The 24,254-nt window shown below is 48.8% G+C and overlaps 1 protein-coding gene across 2 annotated transcripts in view; it reads left to right on the forward strand.

Moving 5' to 3' along the window:
- Nucleotides 1-24,254, forward strand: part of RIN3 (Ras and Rab interactor 3) — a 176,330-nt gene that overhangs the window by 35,740 nt on the left and 116,336 nt on the right. Inside the window, exon 2 of one of the 2 annotated variants that reach the window (XM_055361265.2) lies at nucleotides 7,482-7,680. In XM_055361265.2, the coding sequence (XP_055217240.2) occupies nucleotides 7,482-7,680 (199 nt within the window). Of the gene's footprint in view, nucleotides 1-7,481; nucleotides 7,681-24,060; nucleotides 24,186-24,254 lie in introns of those variants that run through there. The other variant, XM_063698133.1, reaches the window with a different exon arrangement.

The raw sequence follows: 24,254 nt of genomic DNA on the forward strand, positions 1-24,254 counted from the left end.
TAGAGTGGTTAGAAGCATAGACTCTGGAGCCAGATTGCCAGGGTTTGAATCCCAGTTCTGCCACTTATTGGCGTGTGACCTTTGGTGAATTATTTAACCTCTCTGTGCCTCTGTGTCTTCACTTTTACATGAGACCACTAGGGGTAGGGTAGGTATATTCGGTTCCTAGGGCTGCAGTAGCAAGTTACCACTAACTTTGCAGCTTAAAGCAGCAGAAATTTATTTTCTTGTTGTTCTCAAGGCCAGAAATCCAAAACCAAGGTTTCAGCTGGGCAGGTTCCATCTGGAGGCTCTAAGGGAGGATCCGTCCCATGCCTGTCCTCCAGCTCCTGGTAGTGGCTGTCTACCTCTGGCACTCCTTGGCTTGGGGCATCATAACTCCAGTCTCTGCCTCTGCCTTCACACGGACCTCATCTGTGTCTCTCTGTGTCTTTCCTTCTTATAGGGACACCTCTCATTGGAGTTAGGGCCCACTCTAAATTTAGGATGATCTCATCTCAGTAGCCCTAAATTATATCTGCAAAGAAAAAGATCCTTTTTCCAAATAAGGTCACATGTACAAGTACTGGGGTTAGGATTTGGACATATCTTCTCGGGGGACACAATTCAACCTCTGAGGTTGAATCAGGCAGGTGTGAGGATGACTGAATTAACAGGATTTGGGGGCCCACAGTGGGCACCGTATGGTGTGGACTATGAATACATGAAACAGGCAAGTTGCTGCCCTGGCTGGCATCACCAGGGCTCCCTCCCTCCCACGCCGGCCCCTGCACTCCCTCTGTGTACTCGTGGTGCTTTGTCTGGAGGGACTGTGCCATCCTGTAACATTTATCACCAGAGCCACACTGGCTTCTACTGGCCCGAAAGCCCTCTAAGGCCAGGGACCAGGCCTCTCCATTCCTGTAGACCCCTTTTGTCTTGTTGAAGCTGGGAGGCCAGGCTGCCTTGGGTCAGGTTGGTAGGTGGGGTAGTGACGGCCTTTTCCGGTTCTCCCTTTCCGTCACACACTCCCACCTCCCGCCCCCTGGCGTGTTCTGGCCAAGTCTATACAGGAAGGCCTCAGTTCCCACCGTGAGGCTGCATTGGAACTCTCTGAGCTGCTTCCTGGGGCTGACATAGGCAGCCCAAAGCTGGAACCCTGTGGAGCTGGGAAACTTCTGCGCCTTCCCCCTACCCCTAATAGGCAGCATCTAGCCAGGGCCGCATACCCCAAGCTGCCATGCTCACCGCTCTGTCCCCACACTTGGTCAGCCCCTTGGGCTAGCTATCTACCCTGGAGTGGAGCTTCCCTCTTCTACTCCCCAGGCTGAATAGGCCTGAATGTAGACAACAGGCACCATGCCAAGGAGCTGGGCACACTCAAGGCCAATTCCCGCCCTCCTTTAGGGAACTGGTGAGAAAATCCCCATAGAAGCTGAGAGGTTGAGTCCTGCAGCCCAGGGGCTGGGTTTTCCTGAGTGTCTGCTGGCACTGCGTCTGGCAGGGCGTTCTGGGTGGGTGTCCGGTGGCAGCCATAGGATCAGAAGCCTGTGGGCCTGCCGCTCTGAGCTCATTGCTCTATTCCCCATGAGTGGGAGAACAACCCGTTGTGGAGCAATTTCTCTTTCTGGTGGAGCTGCTGCAAAGCTTCCAAGGCTCTAACAACACCTTTCATTATCCAAGGTCCCCGGTTCTGCCTTTGCAGGGTCCTTAGCGGAGTGGGAGTTCAGCTGGTGAGAGGGAGGGTGTGGGTGTCAGAGTGGTCGGCTCTGCCAACAGATGGCTGATCTGATGCTGGGTGGGCTTAGCGACGGTTCCTGGCAGTTGGAGCTGCTGTGGCCAGGCCAGTTGATAAGCGTCATCACAGCTGTAAAACAAAGCCTGTGTGTCACCCACTCTGGGCACTTCCATCTTTGCCATCTTGCCACAAGTCACTTCAATCAAATGTGCCTAGTCCCAAAATCAAGGTTTTAAAGTGAGAGAACTGTAGCAGGAAGAGGAAGAGAAGCGTTATAACTCGGGTTGGAGGGTTGGAAAAACTGTAACATTTACTGAATAGTGTGTCAGGCACTGTGCTAAGTAGTTGACAACTCATGAAATTTTCCCAGTAACCCTCTTAAATAAAGACAATTACGTTGTTTTTACTTATTTTTATTTTTGTTTAGTTTTATTTATTTATTTATTCATTTTGAGATAGGGTCTTGTTCTGTTACCCAGGCTGGAATGCAATGAGGCGATCTCAGCTCACTGCAGCCTCCACCTCCAGGCTCAAGCAATCCTCCTACCTTAGCCTTCTGAGTATCTGGGACTACATGGGGCACACACCATCATGCCTGGCTAATTTTTCAAAAGTTTTTTGTAGAGATGTGGTCTCACTATATTTCCCAGGCTGGTCTCAAACTCCTGGGCTCAAACAACCTTCCTGCCTTAGCCTTAATCCCAAAATGTTTGGATTACAGGCGTGAGCCACAGCGCCCAGCTTATTATGTTTTCACAGGTGATTAAACTGAATCCCAGAGAGGTAAAGTATTAATAACTGGCCAGAGGTCATACAGCCTGCATTCAAACCCAAGACTTCTAATACAGCAGGCAGGCTTCATCTGAAGGGGCCTTAAGGGATGGGGAGAACTGTTTTCCCAGTAGTTCACTATTAAAAATTTAAAAGATACAGAAGACTTGAAAGAACTTTGCAGTAAACACCCATACACCCACAAGTAACCCTCAATGTTTTTCTCTGTTTTGTTACATATCTTTACATATCCATGAATGCACCTTACTTTTTAATGTATTTCATAGGAATTTGCAGACCTCCCCCTGAATGTTATCATGACTAGGGTTAACTAGAGTTCAGTGTTTAGTTAGGATTATCTTTTATAGTTTTAGTATAAAATTTGCATGTGGTAAAAGTGAATGCACACATCTAAGTGTCCTGTTTGAACTTCATATAAATGGATTCATGCCATATGTACATTTTTGCATTTGGCTTCCTTGACTCAGCATAATGCTTCTGAGATTCATTCACGTGGTTGTGCGTGTGGTTAATTCCTTTTTATTGCTGACTACTGGCCCATTGTGTGGACATGCCACAGTTTGTTTATCCATTCTGCCGCTGATGGACACTGGAACCAGGTGGTATTGAGCTATTAGGAGGAGAGCTGCTTTGACATTCGTGTGCAAGTCTTTCTGGACGTATACTGTCATTTCCCTCGGGTATATACCTAGGAGTGGAATCGCTGGGCCATAGGGTAGGTATATGTTTAGGTTTATTAAAAAGTGCCATATCTTTGTCTAAAGTGCTCGTTCCAATGTTCGTTCTCCCCAAGAGTACGCTGCCATTCTGATTACTTCCCATTCTCACCACTATGTGATGTTGTCAGTCATTTTAATTTTAGCCATTCTAGTGGTTGTGCCGTGGTATCGCATTGTGGTTTTAATTTGCATTTCCCTAATGACTAATGACTTTGAGCATTTTTTCACCTGCTTATTGTCCATTTGTATGTCTTCTTCTTTGAAGTATCTGTTCAAATCTCTTGCCCATTTTAAAAATTGATTTGCTTGCTCTCTGTTGGATATATGTTTTGCAGATATTTTTCCCCCAGCCTGATGGGCAGAAGTTTTAAATTGTGATGCAGTCTAACTTTATCTATTTTTTCTTTTATGATCATTGCTTTCTGTGTCTGGTCTAATGCTTTTGCCTACCAGTTGGAAATAATCTTGGGAGGAAGAAATAGACCCTGAAGGAGGTGCAGGTGGACAGAGCAGCATGAGCGTGGGCTCCGGGTGGAGAAGTGCATGTTCTGTTGGGTGATGGAGTGGAGCCTTTTGTAGGGGGTGTCTGGGGTTGAGGGGCAGAGGCCCAGAAAGGGAATGCCTTAAACATGAAGGGACTGGACCGGATTCTTTAGGCAGTGGAATCCATTGCAAGTTTTAGAGCAGGAAGGGATGTGATCACAAGACAGTGAGATGTACAGTCCTCGTGATGTTGGAGCCTGGGGCAGAGTTTCCACTCAGTCAGTCACCCTGAGAGCAGCAGCCTCATGCTTCAGGATGCAGGTGGGGCTGCCGGGCTGGGAAGCAGGTTTATCTCTGTGGATTCCTGCAGACCCTCCTGGGCCCTGAGACCACCCAGGTCCCCCCAGATCTTCATGGGCCCATTTATTCTTGCCAAGGAAGCCCGAGTGCTGGGCTAGGCATGTAGCTAGCTGGAAGCCCAGCCCTGGGGAGTGCTTGTACATGTGGATTTAGGGCCAATGCTCCCTGTGGCTCCAGATGCTCATGGGGCCATCCCCCTACCCCCTCTGCTCTCACCTCCTGCCACTCTCACCTTTCTCTCATTGTCCCTCCTTGCACTTGCTCCAGGAGCAGGAATTGCAGGCTTGGGAATTTGCTCTTCCTTCTGCCTGGACATCTCTTCCCCAGATACCTGCAGCCAGGCACTTATTCCACAGTCACCTTTTCCAGGTGTCTTCCCTGGCCACCCAGTTTGGAACTGTCCCCCATCCCTGGGACCCTTTCCTCTTCCTCTTTGGCGGTATTACCATCTAACATCCTCTAGTCACCTATTTGCCTTGTTTATTGCCCGCCTCTTCCCCTAGAATGTAAATACCATGAAAGTTTTGGGTTTTTTTTAACTGTTTTGTTCACTGCTCTAACCTGTGCCTGGAACAGCATTTGACATTGGCAGGTCCACAGAAACTAAGCATGGCCCGAGTGAATGAGAGGCCCACTCCCTCGCTACTCCCAGAACCTCTCTGTTTGATCGCAGCTTTGGTTCTGCAGGTAAAAAAAAAAAAAAAAAAAAAATGGGGATGAGCCCAGGTCACACCTAGGGCCACCCAGCAAATGGAGAAGCTTCCTTCTCCTAGTCCCCATTGCACAGATGAGGAAACAGACCTTGAGAGGGAAAGGACTTGGCCAAGTGCTAAGCCATAGTTCCTGGCAAAGAAGAAATGAAGCTGATTGCCCTCAATCCCTGCTACTGAAAGTCCTAACTGGCCTGGGGGAGGCTGGGGCCCAAGCAGGGATGTTTAAGGATGATTATAGCGTCTTTTGGTGCCAGAACATATCTTTGTGTTTCCAAGTGGGGTTAGAGGAGCCTGCAGCCCAGGGGTTTCTTTTCTTTTCTGGGAAATACAGACCTCCATCATTTTAACTTTTCCGAGACGAGATGCTGGGACCACACTCAGGGCCTGGGAAGTGGTTACATCAGTATCAGCCAGGCCGCCCTGGCCTTGAGCTCCAAATGAGACTGTTCGGCCTCAATTCCACAGCCTGTGGACTTCCACAGAGCCATCCTACCCCGCCCCCACCAGCCCCAGGATTCCTGCCATTCTCCGGGACACTTATATTTTCCTGGTGACCTGGCTCCTTCTTCTAGGTAGGCTGCAGGCTGTGGACCGAAAGGGGAAATCCACAGGCAGCCGGGAACACACACAACATTCGTGAGAGTCAGGGCCCCCCGGAGGATGTGGGAGGGAATTTTCTCCCCGGGTACAGACTTCACATTGACCTTCACACACCCCTTCTCATGACAGGCAGTCCCAGTCAGTTCTCTCGAAAACCACTGCTCAAAATTCACAACACTGCTGCCCTTGTTTAATACAGCGCTGCCTGACCCCTCCACCACACTGAGAACCCCCAGGACCCCTACAGCCCTGCCTTCAGGGGTGGTTCCACTTTCCTGTGCCCTTTTACAGGGCTTACCCTGGCCTCGTCCCCTGCCTCCCCCAAGGGGCTCCTTACAGCACATGCCCTGGATGCTTCTGGAACCAATGCCAACCTTGATCCCTGGTACCCCTGGGCAACATCACAGAGATACAGGGCAAGATGGAAGGCACCACCCACAGCTTCATGGCTTTCTGGGTACCCTCGTCTGTCTGATAAAGGTTTTCACCCCTGCAGGTACCTTGAGAGACTTGGTGCCTTAGGTAGAATGCACACAGACCTTCTGGCCCACCCAACTCAGGATGCGAGGCTCCGAGATGTTGTTCCTCCTTTTCTGGAATCAAAACCAGCCTGTGTGTGTTGGGATGGGGAAGGCAAACATGAGGGTCTTGGGGAGGGTCTGGGATCTCTTAAACCAGACAGAACTGTGAACAGTAGGCAGTGCTCATTTCCCAGCGAAGCCCTCAGTTTGACTTTGCTGTTTCTTGGGTCTGTGATCCTCCTTCCCCCACCGTGCTGTGTTGACACATCCTCATTCTGGGGGCTCAGGCACTGTTGACTGGGAAGGGGTAAGAAGGAACTTTCTAGAACTGTCCTATATCAGCACCATCCAATGGAAATCTAATGCAAGCCACATATGTCATTTTATATATTCTAGCAGCCATATTAAAACAGGCAAAGTAATTTTAATATTTTATTTAACCTGACACATTTAAAATATTATCTTGCTGGGCACGATGGTTCACACCTGTAATCCCAGTACTTTGGGAGGCCGAGGTGGGTGGGTCACTTGAGGTCAGGAGTTTGAGACCAGTCTGGCTAACATGGTGAAACCCTGTCTCTACTAAAAAAATACAAAAATTAGCCGGGCGTGGTGGTGCACGCCTGTAATCCCAGCTACTCGGGAGGCTGAAGCAGGAGAATTGCTTGAACCCAGGAGGCGGAGGCTACAGTAAGCTGAGATCACGCCACTGCATTCCAGCCCGGGCGACAGAGCAAGAATCTGTCTCAAAAAAAAATTATACTAACTTGTAAACAATAAAAATATTAATAAGCTATTTTATATTCTTTTTATCACAGTAAGTTTGAAATCCTGTGTATATTTTGTGCTTACAGCACTTGTCAGTTCAGACAAGCCACTTCTGGCTAGTGGCTACGGCAGCACAGATCTCTCTATCTTGATTTGGGTGGTAGTTACACAGGTGTAGACATATGTAAAAATGTGGCTAGCTGTACACTCAAGATGTGTGCATTTCACTGTGTGTGTTACTCTTTAAAAGTTTTTAAAAAGCCTCTTCAAGGCTCTGCTCAAATGCCACTCGTTTTCCTGAACCCATCCCGGGCTGCAGTGAGCTGCTTCTGTTGAACTGTGCTTCTGTTACATTTATACTTGTACCATAGCTGTGTCTCGCCATTTCCTCACAGACTCAAGTCTTGGGTCTCACAGACCCAAGAAACAGTGAAATCAAACTGAAGGGTCCACTGGGAAATGGGCACTGCCTACTGTTGACAGTTCTGTCCGGTTTAAGAGATCCCAGACCCTCCCCAAGACCCTCACATTTGCCTACCCCATCCCAACACACACAGGCTGGTTTTGATTCCAGAAAAGGAGGAACAACATCTCGGAGCCTCACATCCTGGGTCGGGTGGGCTGACGTGTGTTTCCTACAAGCACCCTAAGATGAAGACCATGGTTTGTTGATTTTTTTTTAATTCCCCAAAGGGCCACTGACTACCTCATGCTGAATAAGTAAGCGTGGCTGAATGGAATCCCCAGGTGTTGTAAACCTTCTCTGGGCTGGCTGCAGGATGGCTGATCATTGAATTCTGTTTTTCAGTCCGGTTCCAGCTGTTGGCAAAGGAGAGGAAGAGGAAGATGGCATGCGGCTTTGTCTGCCAGCCACCCCGAAAAACTGCCTTCCTCGCCGCCGGGGCATCAGCATCCTGGAGAAGCTCATCAAAACATGCCCGGTGTGGCTGCAGCTGAGTCTGGGCCAGGCAGAGGTGGCCAGGATCCTGCACCGGGTGGTGGCCGGGGTGAGTGGGGGTGTCTCCCACTTGGTAGGCACACACACCTGGGAGGAACTCAGGCGTGCTCCACATCTGCCCTGGCTCCCACAGGGAAGCAGCTACCATGCAGATGACTGCATGTTTATTTCGCTTTCCTACATTTGTCAGCTTTTTGACCACAATTTTTTCCCAGAACACAGGCATGGGGGGCTGGTGAGAGGCCTGGTTTCTTCTTTGGGGAGCAGGTGTTTGTGACTGGAGAGCAGGGAGTGGGTGGCTTGCAGCCTCTCGGGGCATTTGGGCACCTGAGAGGCAGGACTGATGCAGTCAGGAGGACCATGCTGGCCTGCTCTGACTTCGAGAGCTCAGCCAGGCATCCAGGGTCCAGAGAGTGTCAATCAGAGCCAGGGTAAAAAAATGGCTTTATGCTCCCTGTTTTACATATGCAAATAAGGTGCTGTGTGATGGAGTCAAAAGATGTTTTGGAGGTCAGGCTCTGTGAGCTGGGCACACGGCTTAAATTTTCTAAGCCTCACTTTTGTTGCTTTGAAATAGGGGCATTCACACCACCCCCCAAGGCTCTTATTCCTATTGCATGGCAAGATAGATGATGGATGGATGAATGGACAGATGGACGGACAGACAGACAGATGGATAGATAGATGGATGGACGTATGGACATACAGACAGATAGATAGACAACAGATAAGTGGGTGATAGATGATGAAATATGAGTCAGGGCTCATCATATGTTCCTTTCACCTCCCACACATATTTTCTCCTATACGCTGCTTCCTTTTAAAAACAACTTGAATTTGTTTAATTACCAAAGTGATACACATATGTGTTCATTATTTAACAAAAACCCAAGCTGGACAGACATGTAAAAAGTAAAGATCTTTTCCACCTACTGTAACCAAACTCACTCCCCAGAAGTGTTTTCTTTTTTTAATTGAGATGAAATTCACATAATATAAAATTAGCCATTTAAAAGTATACAGTTCAGTGGCATTTAGTACAGACACAATGTGGTACAACCACCACCTCTGTCTATCTAGTCCCAAAACATCTCATCATTCAAAACAAAGCCCTATACTCCCTCCCCCTTCTCCCCTCCTGCAACCCCATAACCACCAATCTGCCTCCGAAGTCACGTTGCATGCGGTACGTCTGTCTGCACATTTTCCATGCATATTCATGCATATTCATGTAGCGGCAAGCATTCCCTGAGTACTTGCTTTGCTCCAGGCAGTCTTGCAAGTTCTTCATGTGAATCTGCCCATTTAACCTCACAGCAGCCCTAGGAGGTAGGTGTTGCCACCTTGCCCATTTTATAGATGAGGTAACTGCGATGCAAAGGCATTGAGTGCCCTCCCCCAGGGGACACAGTGAGTAAATAGCAGAGTGGGAATCTGGACCCAGGCAGTCTGGGTGCCCTGTGCTATGTTGAGCACACACGTTTTATTTGGCTTAGCTGGACTTTTGTCCCCCAGCCACCGTGCACTTTTGATGGTCTCTCCCCTGCTGTGGTTGCAGGGCTTGTCTGCCTCCCAGGAAGAGTCCAGACGTATAAGTACAGGGCTCAGATGGCGAATGGACTCGTTCACCTCGGACGAGGTAAAATGCATCAAGTCGCCAGTTGTACCTGAAAATCGGAATTACTAGAACTTATGGGGCCTTCTGCAAAGTCTTGACCTCCTCTTGCCACAGAGGCCCCTGTCACAGGGAGTGGGCACTGTGGTGGCCTGGAAGCACAGCAGTGCCCTGCCAAGACCAGGGGGACCGCTGGCCTGGCAAGGCCTGGGTAGAAAATAAAACCAGGGTCTCCTGCCAGTGGGTGTTCAGCCAGCACCCTCTGTGGTCCCCAGTTCCCCTGGTAGGTTCTCAGGAATGAGCTTCCCACCCTTGCTGGGAGGATGCAGCTCAAAACCAGCCCAAGGGGAAAATTTTTGATGCCAGGGGATGGCCATGTTCTGGATTTTTCTTGGTCATCAAGAAGGACATGTGCAGGGCAGGTGTGTGGATGGGAATTACCAGACAGTGGGGGATGGTCCCAGGAGAAGGTGCTGGCTCTCCAGAGCAAGCTGGGTGGGACATAGTCATGACTGCTCTGTCAAAAGATTCAGTTCTCTCTTCAGAAAATTAGCCTGGGCGCGGTGGCTCATGCCTATAATCTCAGCACTTTGGGAGGCCACGGCAGGGGGATTCCTTGAGCCCAGGAGTTCAAGACCAGCCTGGGCAACATGGCGAGACCCCGTCTCTACAAAAAATACAAAACTTAGCCAGGCACGGTGGCGTGCACCTGTAATCCCAGCTACTCGGGAGGCTGAGGTGGGAGAATCACTTGAACCGGGGAGGTGGAAGTTGCAGTGAGCCCAGATCACGCCACTGCACTCCAGCCACTCCAGCCCAGGTGATGGAGTGAGACTCTGTCCAAAAAAAAAAAAAAGATTAAAAAGTTTAAAATAAGCACAACTAAAAATAACTGTAGTGGTTCCTTTTGGAGAATGCTTAGTAATTCCAGGCTCTGTGCTTTGCAGATATCATCTTGCAATCATCCTGTGAGGTCAATTCTGCCATTATACCCATTTCACAGATAATGAAACCGAGGCTAAGAGGAGTGCTTTAGTTTGGGTTTCCCCAGAAGCAGACCCTGAGACAAGGATTTGAGTGCGAGTGGATTATTTGGGTAGTAACCCCAGGAAGCACCAGTAGGAGAACCAAGCCAGGGGAAGGGACTGATGCCAGTAAAAGGTACATTGTCATGAGAGTTACTCTTGGGGGCAGCTGGAGCTGAATCCTCCTGGGGAACTCTGGGAGCCAGCGTGGAACACACATCTCGTGGTCATCCCACCAGAGGGGTGAGGGAGCTGTGTATTATTCACCAATTCCTGATAGTCGTGGGTCAAAGGCTGTGGGGTGTGAGGAGGATGCATCTTCCAGCACCTTCTCTCTTCCTTTTGTTTTTTCTTTTCTTTTCTTTTTTTTTTTTTTTTGTGAGACAGAGTCTTGCAGTGGTGCAATCTCAGCTCACTGCAACCTCCACCTCCTGGGTTCAAGCGATTCTCCCGCCTCAGCCTCCCAAGTAGCTGGGACTACAGGCGTGTGCCACCACGCCTGGCTAATTTTTGTATTTTTAGTAGAGACAGGGTTTCACCATGTTGGCCAGGCTGGTCTCGAACTCCTGACCTCAGGTGATCTGCCCACTTCGGCCTTCCAAAGTGATGGCATTACAGGTGTGAGCCACCGCGCCCGGCCCCCTTCTCTCTTCCTTGACTGTAAGATCTGACTCTTGCCAGAAACAGTCCTTGGGTGAAGAGATGCAGAGCTGGCTAGTGGAAGGAGGGCTGGAGTCCACTAAAAAGGTAAGTCTCCACAGGGATGGGTGGGACACCAGCCACACCTACCACTAGAGTGGGCTAACTCTCCCAAAGATCACACAGCTAGTGAGGCACAGGGCTGAGGTTTGAACCCAGGCCTGGCTAGGCTCAAGCCCATCCCTCCAGAAGTGAGTAGCAGGAGAGACATAAAAGTAATTTTCTGAGATCAACCAGTGCTGGATGGGTTTGGATATGAGCCATGTTTATAAAGATGGGTGAGATACAATCTTACCACTGTCCTCTCCGAGGGTCTGGTGGGGACTCCATGCACCAATATGAACCGTAAAGGCACCAGGTGGGGTTAGCTAAGTGCTCTGTGAAAGGCAGGGCAGCGAGTTACCTGGAGCAGGAAGAGAGCACATCCAGGTGGGGTGATCTGGGCAGACTTCCTGGAGGAGGCAGACACCAAGTTGGGCCATGAAGGATGGATGGGCAGGTTGGGATGGGGGAGCTGACAGAGTCTGCTGGAGAGTAGCAGGTGACATAACAGCAAGGGCCAAGGCCCAGAGGTGTACGTGAGCCTGGCTGGGGCCCTTGGGGATGAAAGAGAGTGGGGGGAATAGAGCCTACCGGAACCCTGGAAAGCAGGACCATGTTGCATTCATCTACCTGTGACACCATTGACTGATTCGGGTCTGGGAGCACAGAGTGAGCCTGGCTCTGATTGTTCACTGGAACAAATGAATGAGGACAGCAGGTGTGCAGGTCTGCTTCTTCCAAACTGACAAAGCCAGGCTAGGTTGCTCGGGGCCTGTGGCAAGAGGCAAAGGCCACGGGGCTTAGTTCATTTTCTAGGTGAGCACAAGTTAAAGCAAGGCCTTAGGCCTTAATCCGAGCTTCAGTGGTGCAAGAAGGCCGGACACTCCTTCAGCCCCAGCAGGGGAGGCACCCAGGCTGCCGAGGCCCAGAGAACTCTGCTACAATCCAGGTGCTGAGTATGGAAGATGTTGAGACCACAGGTGACTGCACTAAAGGAGTCAACCATTCCCTTCCCACTGCCACCCACTCGCCACCCCCTTCTGAGGGCGCAGCAGCTGGGTCAGCCCTGAGAACAACAGAGTGGAGGAGCTGTGTCATCTGTTGCCTTCCCTGCTCTCTGCCTTTACGCCCCACTCCTCCCCGTGCACCTCTATATTTGCAAGCATAAGGAAGGGCCTGAGTGCATGTGCTGGTACTAAGATTGGCAGCTTTTACCCAGAGTTGCTATATGCATGATCTTACTTGATCCTCAGTGATTTCTATCAGGTAGGCATTAGTGTGTTCCCATGTTCAGATGAGGAAACAGAGGCACAGAAAAGTCAACTCACTTGCCTGAAGTCACACGGCTGGTGAAAGCAGAGTCTGTGTGGTGTGACCTTCAGCTGGCAAGGCGCTTTGCTGCACAACAGTGCTCCCACAGAACTGGCATCCATGCGATGATGTCATTGTTTCTAAAGATACAGACACCTGGCCGGGCGCGGTGGCTCATGTCTATAATCCCAGCCCTTTGGGAGGCCAAGGCAGGTGGATCACCTGAGGTCAGGAGTTCGAGACAAGCCTGGTCAACGTGATGAAACCACGTCTCTACTAAAAATACAAGAAATTAGCCAGGCGTGGTGGTGGGCGCCTGTAATCCCAGCTACTCAGGAGGCTGAGGCAGGAGAATCACTTGAACCTGGGAAGGCAGAGGTTGCAGTGAACCGAGATCGCACCACTGCACTCCAGCCTGGGCAACAAGAGTGAAACTCTGTCTAAAAAAAAAAAAAATATATATATATATATATATATCTGCCATATATATGCCATAAATATATATATATTTTATATATAAATATATATATATATATATACTGACACCATAGGTGATCCCCAGGCTGTGGGAACTCAAAAGGTCTTCAGAGACCACCTGGGTCTACCCCTGCTGGCACCGATGAAAGACAGTGCTTCATTGTATCTAGCGCTGGTGCTCAGGCTAGGGATCCAGGCCCTTTGTTCCAAATATCTGTATGACCTTGACCACATCCCACCCCTTCCCCACTATCCACCTCCCCTCCCTGCAGCCTGCTTCTCTGATAAGGTTTTGGGAACATATTGGCCCATTTTTTCATTTGTGTGTATCCAGAAGCAAGGCAACCAAATAGCCACCTTTATTTATTCTGCATTCAGGCTGATTTCTTTTTTTTTATTTTAGAATAGTTTTAGATTTACAGAAAAGTTGCAAAGACAGTACAGGGAGTTCCCATATACTCCACACCAGTTTCCCCCATTGTTAACATCTAGCATTAGTGTGGTACATTCGCCACAATTAAGAAACTGATCTTGATCCATTAGTATTAACTAAAGCCCGTACTTTATTCAGATTTCCTGAGTTTTGTTTTGTTTTTGAGACAGGTCTTGCTCTGTCACCCAATCTGGAGTGCAGTGGCGCGATCATGGCTCACTGCAGCCTACCTCCTAGGCTCAAGTGATTCTCCTGCCTCAGCTTCCTGAGTAGCTGGGATTACAGGCACACACTACCATGCCCAGCTAATTTATTTTTTACTTTTTGTAGAGACGAGGTCTCCCTATGTTGCCCAGGCTGGTCTTGAACTCCTGGGCTCAAGCAATCCTCCCACCTCGGCTTCCCATACCACTGGGATTACAGGCGTGAGCCACCATGCCTGGCCAGCTTTTACTTAGCGTCTTTTCTCTGCTCCGGGATCCCATCCCACGTTACATTTAGTCATCTTGTCTCCTTAGGCTTTTCTTGGCTGTGACATTTGCTCAGACTTCCTTTGTTTTTGATGACCTTGGCAGTTTTGAGGAACAGTGATCAGGTATTTTGTAGAATGTTCCTCCACCAGGACTTGTCTGATGGTTAGACTAGGGTTAGGGGTTTGGGGAGGAAGACCACACTGGTAAAATAATCTAATCACATCATATGAAGGCAACAGACTCTCGGAATGACTTAACCACTGGTGATGTTGACCTTGATCAACTGCTGGGGTTGTGTTCTTAGGGTTTCTGCACTTCAGAGTGACTCTTTCCCCCACTGCCTCTCTAGACTGTACTTTTTGGAAGGCAGTCGGTGTGCTCAGCCCACCTTTAAGGAATGGGGAATTATGCTCCACCTCCTTGATTTGGTATCTAATAAATTATTTGGAATTTGTCTGTACAAGAGATTTGCCTCTTCTCTCCCATCTATTTATTAAGTCATTTACTTATATCATTGTGGAATCAGGGGCACTTTTATACTTTGGATTATAATCCAATACTACTTTAATTATTTTGTTGCTCAAAGTTTTCCAACTTTGGCCCCTCGAGTCCTTCAGTTGGCTCCTGTATGCCTTTGACACACTGCCCTCACTGTGCATGTGGGTGTGTGTTTTGTTTTTTGGAACACGTCGTTATTTCCTGGCAATATAAGATACTCCATGCTCATCTTATATATTTTCTGCCCCAGTCCTAGAATCAGCCATTTCTCCAAGAAGCCCTCATTCGTTTTATAGAGAATGATATTAGAAACCAAGATCTGGGGACCACAGGTGTTTGTTGCTACTGGAGTGTCAGTTGCTTCTAGGCCAAGGTGGTTTTTAATAAAAGAAACCTCTTTTAAGGTTGCTTTTGGTGGTGAAGGAGGTGAAAGGTTGGGTCAAAAGTTGTAGTAACCTGAGTTGTGATATAGACCAGCCATCTAGGTGGTTCAAGGCACCCTCCCTAGGTGTGAGCCCAAGGAGTACCAATTCTGTTCAGTATTAGTTTGGTAAAAACCTTCAGTGGGCCAGGTGCAGTGACTCCTGCCTGGAATCCCAGTACTTTGGGAGGCCGAGGTGGGTGGATCACCTGAAGTCAGGAGTTCAAGACTAGCCTGGCCAACATGGTAAAACCTCATATCTGCTAAAAATAGAAAAAAATAGCCAGGAGTGGTGGCAGGCGCCTGTAGTCCCAGCTACTTGGGAGGCTGAGGCAGGAGAATCGCTTGAACCCGGGAGGCAGAGGTTGCAGTGAGAAAAGATTGCACCACTGCACTCCAGCCTGGGCAACAAGAGCAAAACTCTGTCTCAAAACAAACAAACAAAAAACCTTCAGTGAAGCCCCTCTGTTGTGAGACCAGGGAAAAAGGCACAATCAACAATTATTGCAGGATTACTTTGGACTAAGCACCATCTCTCATTTTTCCAACAACCCTGCAAAACAGGGGTGTGATCTCTATTCTATAAGGGAGGAAACTCAGCTCTGAGATGGTAAGAAACCAGCCTGAGTCATATGGCTACCAAGTTGTGGAACTTGATTTAAACCCACAACTGACTGTCTCCAAAAGCTTAAAAAAAAACAGTGTCTTGGCCTCACCCCCAGAAGTGCTTCTCTTTTTCTTTTGGAGTGGGCCTCAGCCATCAGCATGTTTTAAAAGCTTCCTGGGTAATTCTGCTATGTAGCCAGAGTTGAGAATTGCTGCTCTGTGCTATGCTAATGGGAAAGGTGGGCCTCAGTTTTCCCATATGTAAAATAAAGATATTGGGCAATATGTCCCTTTATTCCATTTCCAGTCCTCAGTGGTTCTGAGGATTTGTGGCTTGACTTTCTTACATCTCTGTACACACACAAACACACACACACACCCCCCTAAGCTCTGTCAGAGTCAGGACTGAGGATATGAGGACCTTTGTCCAGGATGGGCCCCAGCCACTGGACTGTCAACCTCTGCAGGCACAACCCCTGTGGACGTAGCCTCTCAGAAGAGCCAGACACTTCTGTTTCTGCCCTAATGGGCATGATTGGAAATTTTCCCCAAGCAGCTGGAAAATAATCCTAAAATAACAGAAGTGGAAAAGCAGATAGCTCTGAATTGTCCAGGCCAAAAATGAATAGTAAAAACAAAACCCCTTATGGTGCATTTAGCTTTGGATAAAAATCCAAATGTATTTATTTGGAGAGGAAGAGGGGAGCGTGGTGGCTGCATAATTCTCTCCCTAAGCATATTCTGTCCCAGCTGTTAGTGAAATAAGTTGGTCTTTCCAAAACTCACCTTGGCTGAAGATAGACAGGAAGAGGGTCTGCAGACTGGCGGTACCATTTCCTGGATTGCGTTAATTTACCATGAAACTCACCCTCTTGCAAGCCTCTTAGGGACTGGGAAGGACCCCCAGGGCACTGATGCTAGAAGAGTATCTTCTAGAAGAAAGGAGTCTTGGAATTGTTCAGCCTACCTCCCTTGCTATAGACTGGAAAAAGCCAGCTCAGAAAGGGGAAGTGACTTGCTCAAGGACACAGAGCAAACCAATGTCAGAACTAGGAAGGACACAAGTGTCTGACCCTCAGCCCATTGCTTTTACCATTGCCCGCTGTTTTTTTGGTGGGGGGTTGCATGGGGGAATCCTAAATCTTCAAAGAAAATCGAACTCTCACAGTGGCAAGAGCCCAGCAGTTTGTACAATTGATGGAAGAGGATTTTTCTGCTTTCTGAGGGTCCCTAATGCAATGCAGTGAGGGATGAAAAATGGAGGAAACGTGCACACACACACACACACACACACACACACACACACACACACACACACACACGTGCGCGCGCGCGCACGAAGGAACAGCTGACTCAGCAAGGCCCCAGACCAGGCTTGTTCCCAGAGAGGAGAGAGGTTGAGTAAGGACACTGGGCCTAGGAAGCTTTGTTAGTGGCTAGTCAGGGAAGGCTTTCAGGAGCAGTGGCAGATGGAGGGCCCTACCGTGGGCATGAATGTGAACTGTTCTGTTTGTAGGAAACCCAGGCAGCCCCCTGTGAATGTCCTGGAGGTGGACAAAGGTGGCCCCGGCACCGGCACTTGTCTCCCTGTGTTCCCTCACTGTTCCACCTGGCTCATCTGCTCTGCCTGGCTCATCTTCCCATCGAGTTTGAGCTCTGAAGTCTGGAGCTGCCCATCAGGATGCCTTTCCCTGTCCAGGGTGCCCCATGTCCTGCCCTATTGCCCTTTTGATTCATGGAGCCATCCATGAACACTGACATCAGGAATGCTAGGAGCTTTGTGACATTCGTTCTCAGGGCCAGGAGGCAGGTAGAGGGGGTCTGGGGAAGGAAGTGTTACCAGAAAGGGGTCCCAAGCCAGACCCTAGGAAAGGGTTCTTGGACCTCAGGCAAGAAAGAAACAAGGGCAAGTCCACAGAGTAAAGTGAAAGCAAGTTTATTAGGAAAGTAAGGGGATAAAGAATAGCTACTCCATGGGCAGAGCAGCAGCATGGGCTGCTCGAATGAATATACTTAGAGTTATTTCTTGATCAAACAAGGGGTGGATTATTCATGAGTCTTCTGGGAAAGGGGTAGGCATTTCCTGGAGCTAAGGGTTTCCCCACTTTTTAGACTATATAGGGTAACTTCTTTACTGCCCTGGCATTTGTAAACTGTCTTGGTGCTGGTGGGAGTGTCTTTTAGCTTACTAATGCATTATAATTAGCACATAATGAGCAGTGAGGATGACCAGAGGCCACTTTCATTGCCATCTTGGTTTTGGTGGGTTTGGGCCGGCTTCTTTACCACATCTTGTTTTATCAGCAGGGTCTTTGCGACCTGTATCTTGTGCTGACCTCCTGTCTTATCCTGTGACTAAGAATGCCTAACCTCCTGGGAATGCAGCCCAGCTTGTCTCAGCTGCCCCAGCCCCTATTTAAGATGGAGCTGCTCTTGAGCTGTAAGAAAGTTGCTCTGGAGCTGTAAGAAAGTCAAGATGGATCACCTCTGACAGAAGTATGGCATATTGACTGCTTACTATGTAGCAGGCACTCTGCTGATACCACCTGTGCAGCCTTTTCAATGATCCTTTGAGGCACTGGGTTGGTGGTGAATGCTTTAAACTTCAAGTAACAGCAAGCCCAGCTATGGTAGCTTCAGCCATAAGGATGCTATTGTTCATCTAGTGGGAAGTCTGGAAGTTTGGGTCCAGGGCTAGTTTAGCAGCTCTTTGATGCCTTCAGTTCCCACTGTGTTCCCTCACTACTCCACCTGGGCTTCTCTCTTCCCTTCTGTTCCTCCATCTTCAAGGTGTTGGCTTTTTGTCCTCAGGTTTCTCACCTCATGGTTGCAAAATGGCAGCTGCAGCTCCAGACACCTCACGCATTCAAAGGCAGGAGGTCACAGGCAAATGGCTTTCTCCTCCTAGGCTCTGCATTATTGTTAGGGAACACATATTGTTCCAAATGCTTTATTGACCACCCGTGATGTGACGAAGGCTAGGAAAGGGGTGAATGGCCAAGGAGAGCAGGATGGTCAAGATCGGCTCTGACCAAATGTGATACATCTCCTGAGTCAGGGCACATTGCCGCCAGAGCCAGAATCAGGGTCTGTTAGCAAGGAAGGGGAGAGGGGACTGGTTCCTGGGGAGCTAACTCAGTAAGTATCACAGGCAGGGACTATTATGACCCCATTTCACAGAAAAAGAAGCCGCCCAGAAAGCTCAGATAGCTCCAAGTGGCTAACTAAGGACTAAACTTGGAAGGTTTGGCTCCAGAGCATGCAGGCAGAAGGTCTTACATGAAAGGGTTCAAGGCCCAACACTCTGGACCTGCCGCTTGAATGCCCATCCCCTTTCCTGTCTCCTTACCAACCTGCACCTTACACTATTTTCTCATCTGCATGGAGGGTGTGATATTCAGAGCCTCAGGGAAGGAGCTGTTGCAGGTATCTAAAATCCCTAGCCTGGTGCCTGGAATGGAGTATATGCTTATTTAACACCAGTGGGTTGGTTGGGCTAGAGGTTATGTATTGTAGTGGTCACAAACGTGGCCTGGAGGTCGCGTGTCTTGCATTCTTGTTCTGGCTCTGACACTAACAAGTGATGTGACCTCAGGAGGTCATTTTACTTCTCTGGGTTTCTTTGGCTGTAGAGTGAGGGGCTGGACCACATCACTGGCTTTGAAGCTTTCCCACTGAGCTATGTGTATTCGTCAGCAATGCCTGATGGAAGAGAGTAGGGGGATACCCAAAGGTGGAGGCCACATGTCCGTATACCTCATGGCTATACCATTACCTACTTTACATAACAAACCAAACCAACATTCAGTGGCTTACAACAGTCACTATTTTATATTTGCTCACAATTCTATGGCTCAGCAATTTAATGGGCTGGGTTCAGCTGAGTGGTTCTTCTGTTGGTCTTTTCTGGGGTCAGTCATGTAGCTGCAATCATCTAGCAACTTGACTAGAGGGGGATGGTCTATGATGGCTTCACTCATGTGTCTTGTGTTGGGTGCTGGCTGTTGGCTGGGCCACACAACTCCAGCTGGCTAGCTCAGGCTTCTTTACATGACAGCATAGTCCAAAGGGTGACATGGAAGCTGCATGCCTCTTGAAGCCCAGCTCAGAACTCCACAGTGCCTCTTCTGCTGCATTTTTTTATTTTTATTTTTTTGGTCATTGCCAGTCCCAAGGCCATGCTGTTTTCACCAGGAGGTGAAAATAGATTCCATCTCTTGACAGGGGGAGCAGCAAAGACTTTGTGGCTCTTTTTAATCTACTGTGGAGGTGAATGCTCTTTGAGTCCTTTTTCCTGTCTCTTTGGTTCAGCTGCAAGCATAGTAATAATCCTATTAATAGTTGTCATTTATTTGTCTAATGATATTAGGCACTTAAAATCATAGCATGTGATTTCGATCAGTAAATGAGAGCAATCTATAATAATAATAATTAATAATTAGGATTATAAGTTATTAAGTACATTTTCTGTGCCAGGCATTTTATATACATGATCAGCAATTCTCACAGCAACCCTGAATGATGGATATTATTGTCCTCATGTTCAGATGAGGACATTGAGACCCCAAGAAGTAAAAGTAACTTGCCCACGGCTGGTGAGGGGCAGAGGTAGTATTTGTGTTTCACTGTGTCTCTAAATAGCTGGCTGCAGGGGGCAGAAAGGGAGAAGTAAGTTGGGCTTTGAGACTTTTCACATGGAAACCCCAAAGGTGTTGGAGAAAGGGCTCTGGGTGGTCCTTCGGCTCCCCATCCCACCATGTACTCACTTGTAACAGCCATCATGGGAAACATCCCCTTGGAGTATGACCTGGGGACACTCGATCAGCGAGTGGGCAGGGAGGCAATGTAGATATAAACAACTCATGAAGATGGCTGCTGCCTGACACTGACTTGGGCCAAACTCTGCCAGATTTAAGCTGAGATAATTCACCATAATCTAAAATGTTCTTCAGGCATCACTGCAGCACAGTGATGCTGTTTTTGAGGTGCTGTCTGTGAATACCTTCTAGAAGAGTCTCCATGACTAGCTCAGCAGCTAAACCTCCCCAGAGAGGAACAGAACAGACCCTCTGATTCCAGTTGGCCAAGGCAGACCACAGACCTGGGCTCTGCCCACAGCAGGTACCAGTCAGTGTCACCCTCACCCATGGCCACCTGGGCAGGAAACGTCAGAGGACTCCTGGAGCCATGCCAAACTCAGAGTCCCTCCCTGCCCCACTCTCCATCGTGAACTCACAGCCTCCAGCCTCCTCTGCCCCAGGCCAGCGCCTTATCATGGTTTTTAGTCAGAAGACAAGAGACACATGAGAGCCCTGTGGCCATGCTGAAAGGGTGGGTGATGGGTTCGGAGCTGGGGAGCTGGCAGAGTCCAACCTTGGGGACTTTCCAGCCCTGTCGACACGCTGTGTAGATAACGCAGCCCAACAGCGTGAGGGGAGCGAGATGCTTCACCACGTGGTGGGGATGCCTGGCCCTAGTCCTGCTCTGGCAGTTGCCAGCTGTGTGGCTCTGGGGAGGACTGAGTGATACCAGTCCTGGTGCCTGTAAGGCGCCTGGCCCAGTGTGCACACGCCAGCTGCCGTTTTAACTTGTGCCTCCGTACTATGGACTTGAACCACTCTCTCTTTAGTTTATAATCTTGCATTCGCCTCCTCTTGCCCTGGATCTGTAAGTTTCATCTCTTCTGGGGTCAGGCAATCCCTTCTGATTCTCTTTCACAGTAAACACACATGGTGGACAGACTCCCAGGTCTAGGTGGAGCCTGAGACCAGGAGACAGAAGCACAAAACCAGCTGCGGGTGGGGTGAATGGAGCATGGTCCTCAGTGAGCGTCCTGTTGGGTGCTTTCCTCTGCAGCTTCTCCATACATCTTACAACCAGAGAGGCAGGGCCTTGGTTTCATTTTTTGTTTCTGCTGGGTGGTGGCAGGTGTTGCCACCCCCATTTATGGACAAGAACACGGAGGCTCAGAGAAACCATACAATCACCCAGGGTCCCAGGGCTGGTAACTGGCTGCTCAGGGCCGTCTGAGGGCCCAGAAAGAAATACAGTTTGTGGGGCTGTCCCCAGCTGGAGGAGCTCCCTCTGAGAGCTCCTGCCTTTTTTTTTTTTTTTTGCTTTCTCTCTTGGAATGTGAGGATGGAGAACAGGGTCCATGTCCAAACAAAGTGAGAAAACCTAGAAATAGCTATGGGCTGGGTGTGAAAGAGCTGATTCAATGCAGAGAAGCATCGAAGGACAGCCTAGTTGAAGCCAGCAACCAGGATGTTTCATGCCAGTCACCCTAGGGAGAGATCAGTGGGGGCTAGGGGCATCAAAATAGTAAGGAGAGAAAGGAACCATCAGTAGAGTAAAAATATATATGTTGTACTGTGACCCTGACCCGTGTAGACCTGCGCCCTCCAACAAGAAGTCTACCCTTACTATAGGCAAGGTCTTCTATTTTATTTTCTTCTGTTTCATTCTGGAAAAAGGAAATTTTGGGTGGCATTCGCACTAATGGGTCATGACATGCAGTTTGAAAAACACTGCCCTTCCTTCCTGTGCCATCCCTGATACCTAAAGATGGGGCAGCCCTGCCATGTGCCTGTGCTTCTAACCAGTGACCTGGGTGTGTGTCCCCTGCACGTGCACCACAAAGAGAGCACTTTCCCAGTGTGGACAGAAATCTGCAGTTTGGTTGCAACTTAGGAGGGCTCTAGCCTCAGCTCCCGCCCTGGCTCAGGGCCAGGGGTCAAAGTTTGCCTTCCCAGGGGCACCACTGGCTCCTGCTCTGCCTTTCTTTCCACGTCCTACTCAGCAGGAAGGCCCTGGGGGCACCCCAGAGTTTCCTCGTGGCAGATACACACACACACACACACACTCACACACACTGTCCACTTTAACTAATGACATTCAGGCCAGGCGCGGTGGCTCACGCCTGTAATCCCAGCACTTTGGGAGGCCAAGGTGGGCTGATCACTTGAGATCAGGAGCTGGAGACCAGCCTGGCCAATATGATGAAGCCCCATCTCCACAAAAATACAAAAATTAGCCAGGCATGGTAGCGCACGCCTGTAATCCCAGCTACTTGGAAGGCTGAGGCGGGAGAATCACTTGAACTCTGGAGGCAGAGGTTGCAGTGAGCTGAGATCACGCCATTGCACTCCAGCCTCAGCGACAAAGTGAGACTGTCTCAAAAAAAAAAAAGAAGTGCCACTCAGAAAATGTGATTAATTATGGAGTTTATTCTACCACAAAGCTTGAGGGTAGCCACCTGGGAGACACCGACTCCAAATGAACAAGGCCAGCATTGAAGGTGAAGTTAAGGTTTTACTTATACAGGCAGAGACAGAGAAGTTTTAGCAGGATGACATTTTCCATATGAGACCACTGCATGCCCCAGTGATTTGATTGGTCACAGATTGCTACAGCCTAGGAAGATTACTTTATTACTCCTGTTAAATTAAGTTTAGCCTAACGCTGCCTCTTTACATATTTGAAGTTCTGTCTAAAGGTTTTTCTGGACATAGTGAACTGTAACCTAACTGGAGGTGTAAACAGACTGTAAAATACTCTTGTGGCAATCACTGAGTCTTGGCCGGTCAAAGGTGGCCAACTGGTCCAACGGTGTTCAAATAAGGCAAATGCCGAGCTGTAACCAATCCAGCTGTTTCTGTACCTCACTTCCAGTTTTTGTCCATTACTTTCCTTTTACTGTCCATAAATCTTCCACTACATGGCTATATTGGAGTCTCTCTCAACCTGTTCTGGTTCAGGAGTTGCCCGATTTGTGAATCATTCTTTGCTCAATTAAATTCTGTGAAATTAATTGGTCTAAGGTTTTTCTTTTAATAATCCAGAAGAAGGGGAGTGTTCTGAGGGGGTCTTATCTCTGCTGCTGTTTGGTCTTCAATATTTACAGGAAATCAGCTGCAGAAGTTGCAGTTGCAGGCAGTGTTGCTCAGGCTACAAAGCCACATTCCTCTCAAGGCTCTAAATAATTTGAAGTTCCAATAGCTTTAAGTCCCAATTATTTTAAGTTTGAATTTAATTTCACAACACTCACCCACACTCACACACACACACTCACTCACAATTTTCTGACACCGGCTGGGTGTCCAATAATTTGGACACTACCCAGAGTTAGTGCAGACTCCACGGGCTGCTCCTCCTTCAGATGCCAGCCACAAGTGGGCTTCCCAGGCAACTGCACTTCTGTCCAATTTGGCTTCAAATTCAGGAGTTCCCATGATCCCCATTCAGGTTTGATAATCCGATAGGACAACTCAAAGACTCACAAAGTGTTATACTTCCAATTACAGTTTTGTATAAAAGATACAGCACAGGAACCACCAAATGGAAAAGGCACATAGGGCGAGGTCTGGGGCGGGACAGCCACAGAGTCCCCATCACCTCTCCTCCTATTCGCAGGGGGAGTCCAGGTGGGTCTGCAGCATCCTCAGTTCTTGCCTCTTCAGAAGAAAGAATTTGACCAAGGGGGCATAAGGCAGAGTGAGAGACCGAGGCAAGTTTTAGAGCAGGAGTGAAAGTTTATTAATAAAGCTTTAGAGCAGGAACAAAAGGAAGGAAAGTACACTTGGAAGAGGGTCAGGTGGGTGACTTGAGAGATCAAGTGCATGGTTTGACTTTTGACTTAGGGTTTTCTGTGTTAGCATGCTTCCAGCGTCTTGTGTCCCTTCTCCCCTGAGTCTCAGAGTGGGCTTCTTCCCTTGGGGTGGGCTGTCCGCATGCGCAGTGGTCCGCCAGCACTTGGGAGGGGCCGCATGCGCAGTGTGTTTACTGGAGTTGTGCGCATACTCATTTGAGGCCTTCTTCCCTTACCAGTCCGGTGTTTCTAGAAGAAGGTCCTATACCAGTTACACTCCGCCATTTTGCGTCTTAGTGCTCATGCTTGAGCCCACGGGCACAGTTTGTGAGATGTAATCGAGAAGATGCTGATCACCAGTTTTCAGGTTTTTTTCTATCTCTTGGGAGACTGTGTTTCCCTGGGGTGCCAGCTGCAACCGATTATTAGAGAGACA

This window comes from Gorilla gorilla, chromosome 15 (assembly GCF_029281585.2).
Source record: "Gorilla gorilla gorilla isolate KB3781 chromosome 15, NHGRI_mGorGor1-v2.1_pri, whole genome shotgun sequence".
NCBI classification, from domain to species: domain Eukaryota; kingdom Metazoa; phylum Chordata; class Mammalia; order Primates; family Hominidae; genus Gorilla; species Gorilla gorilla.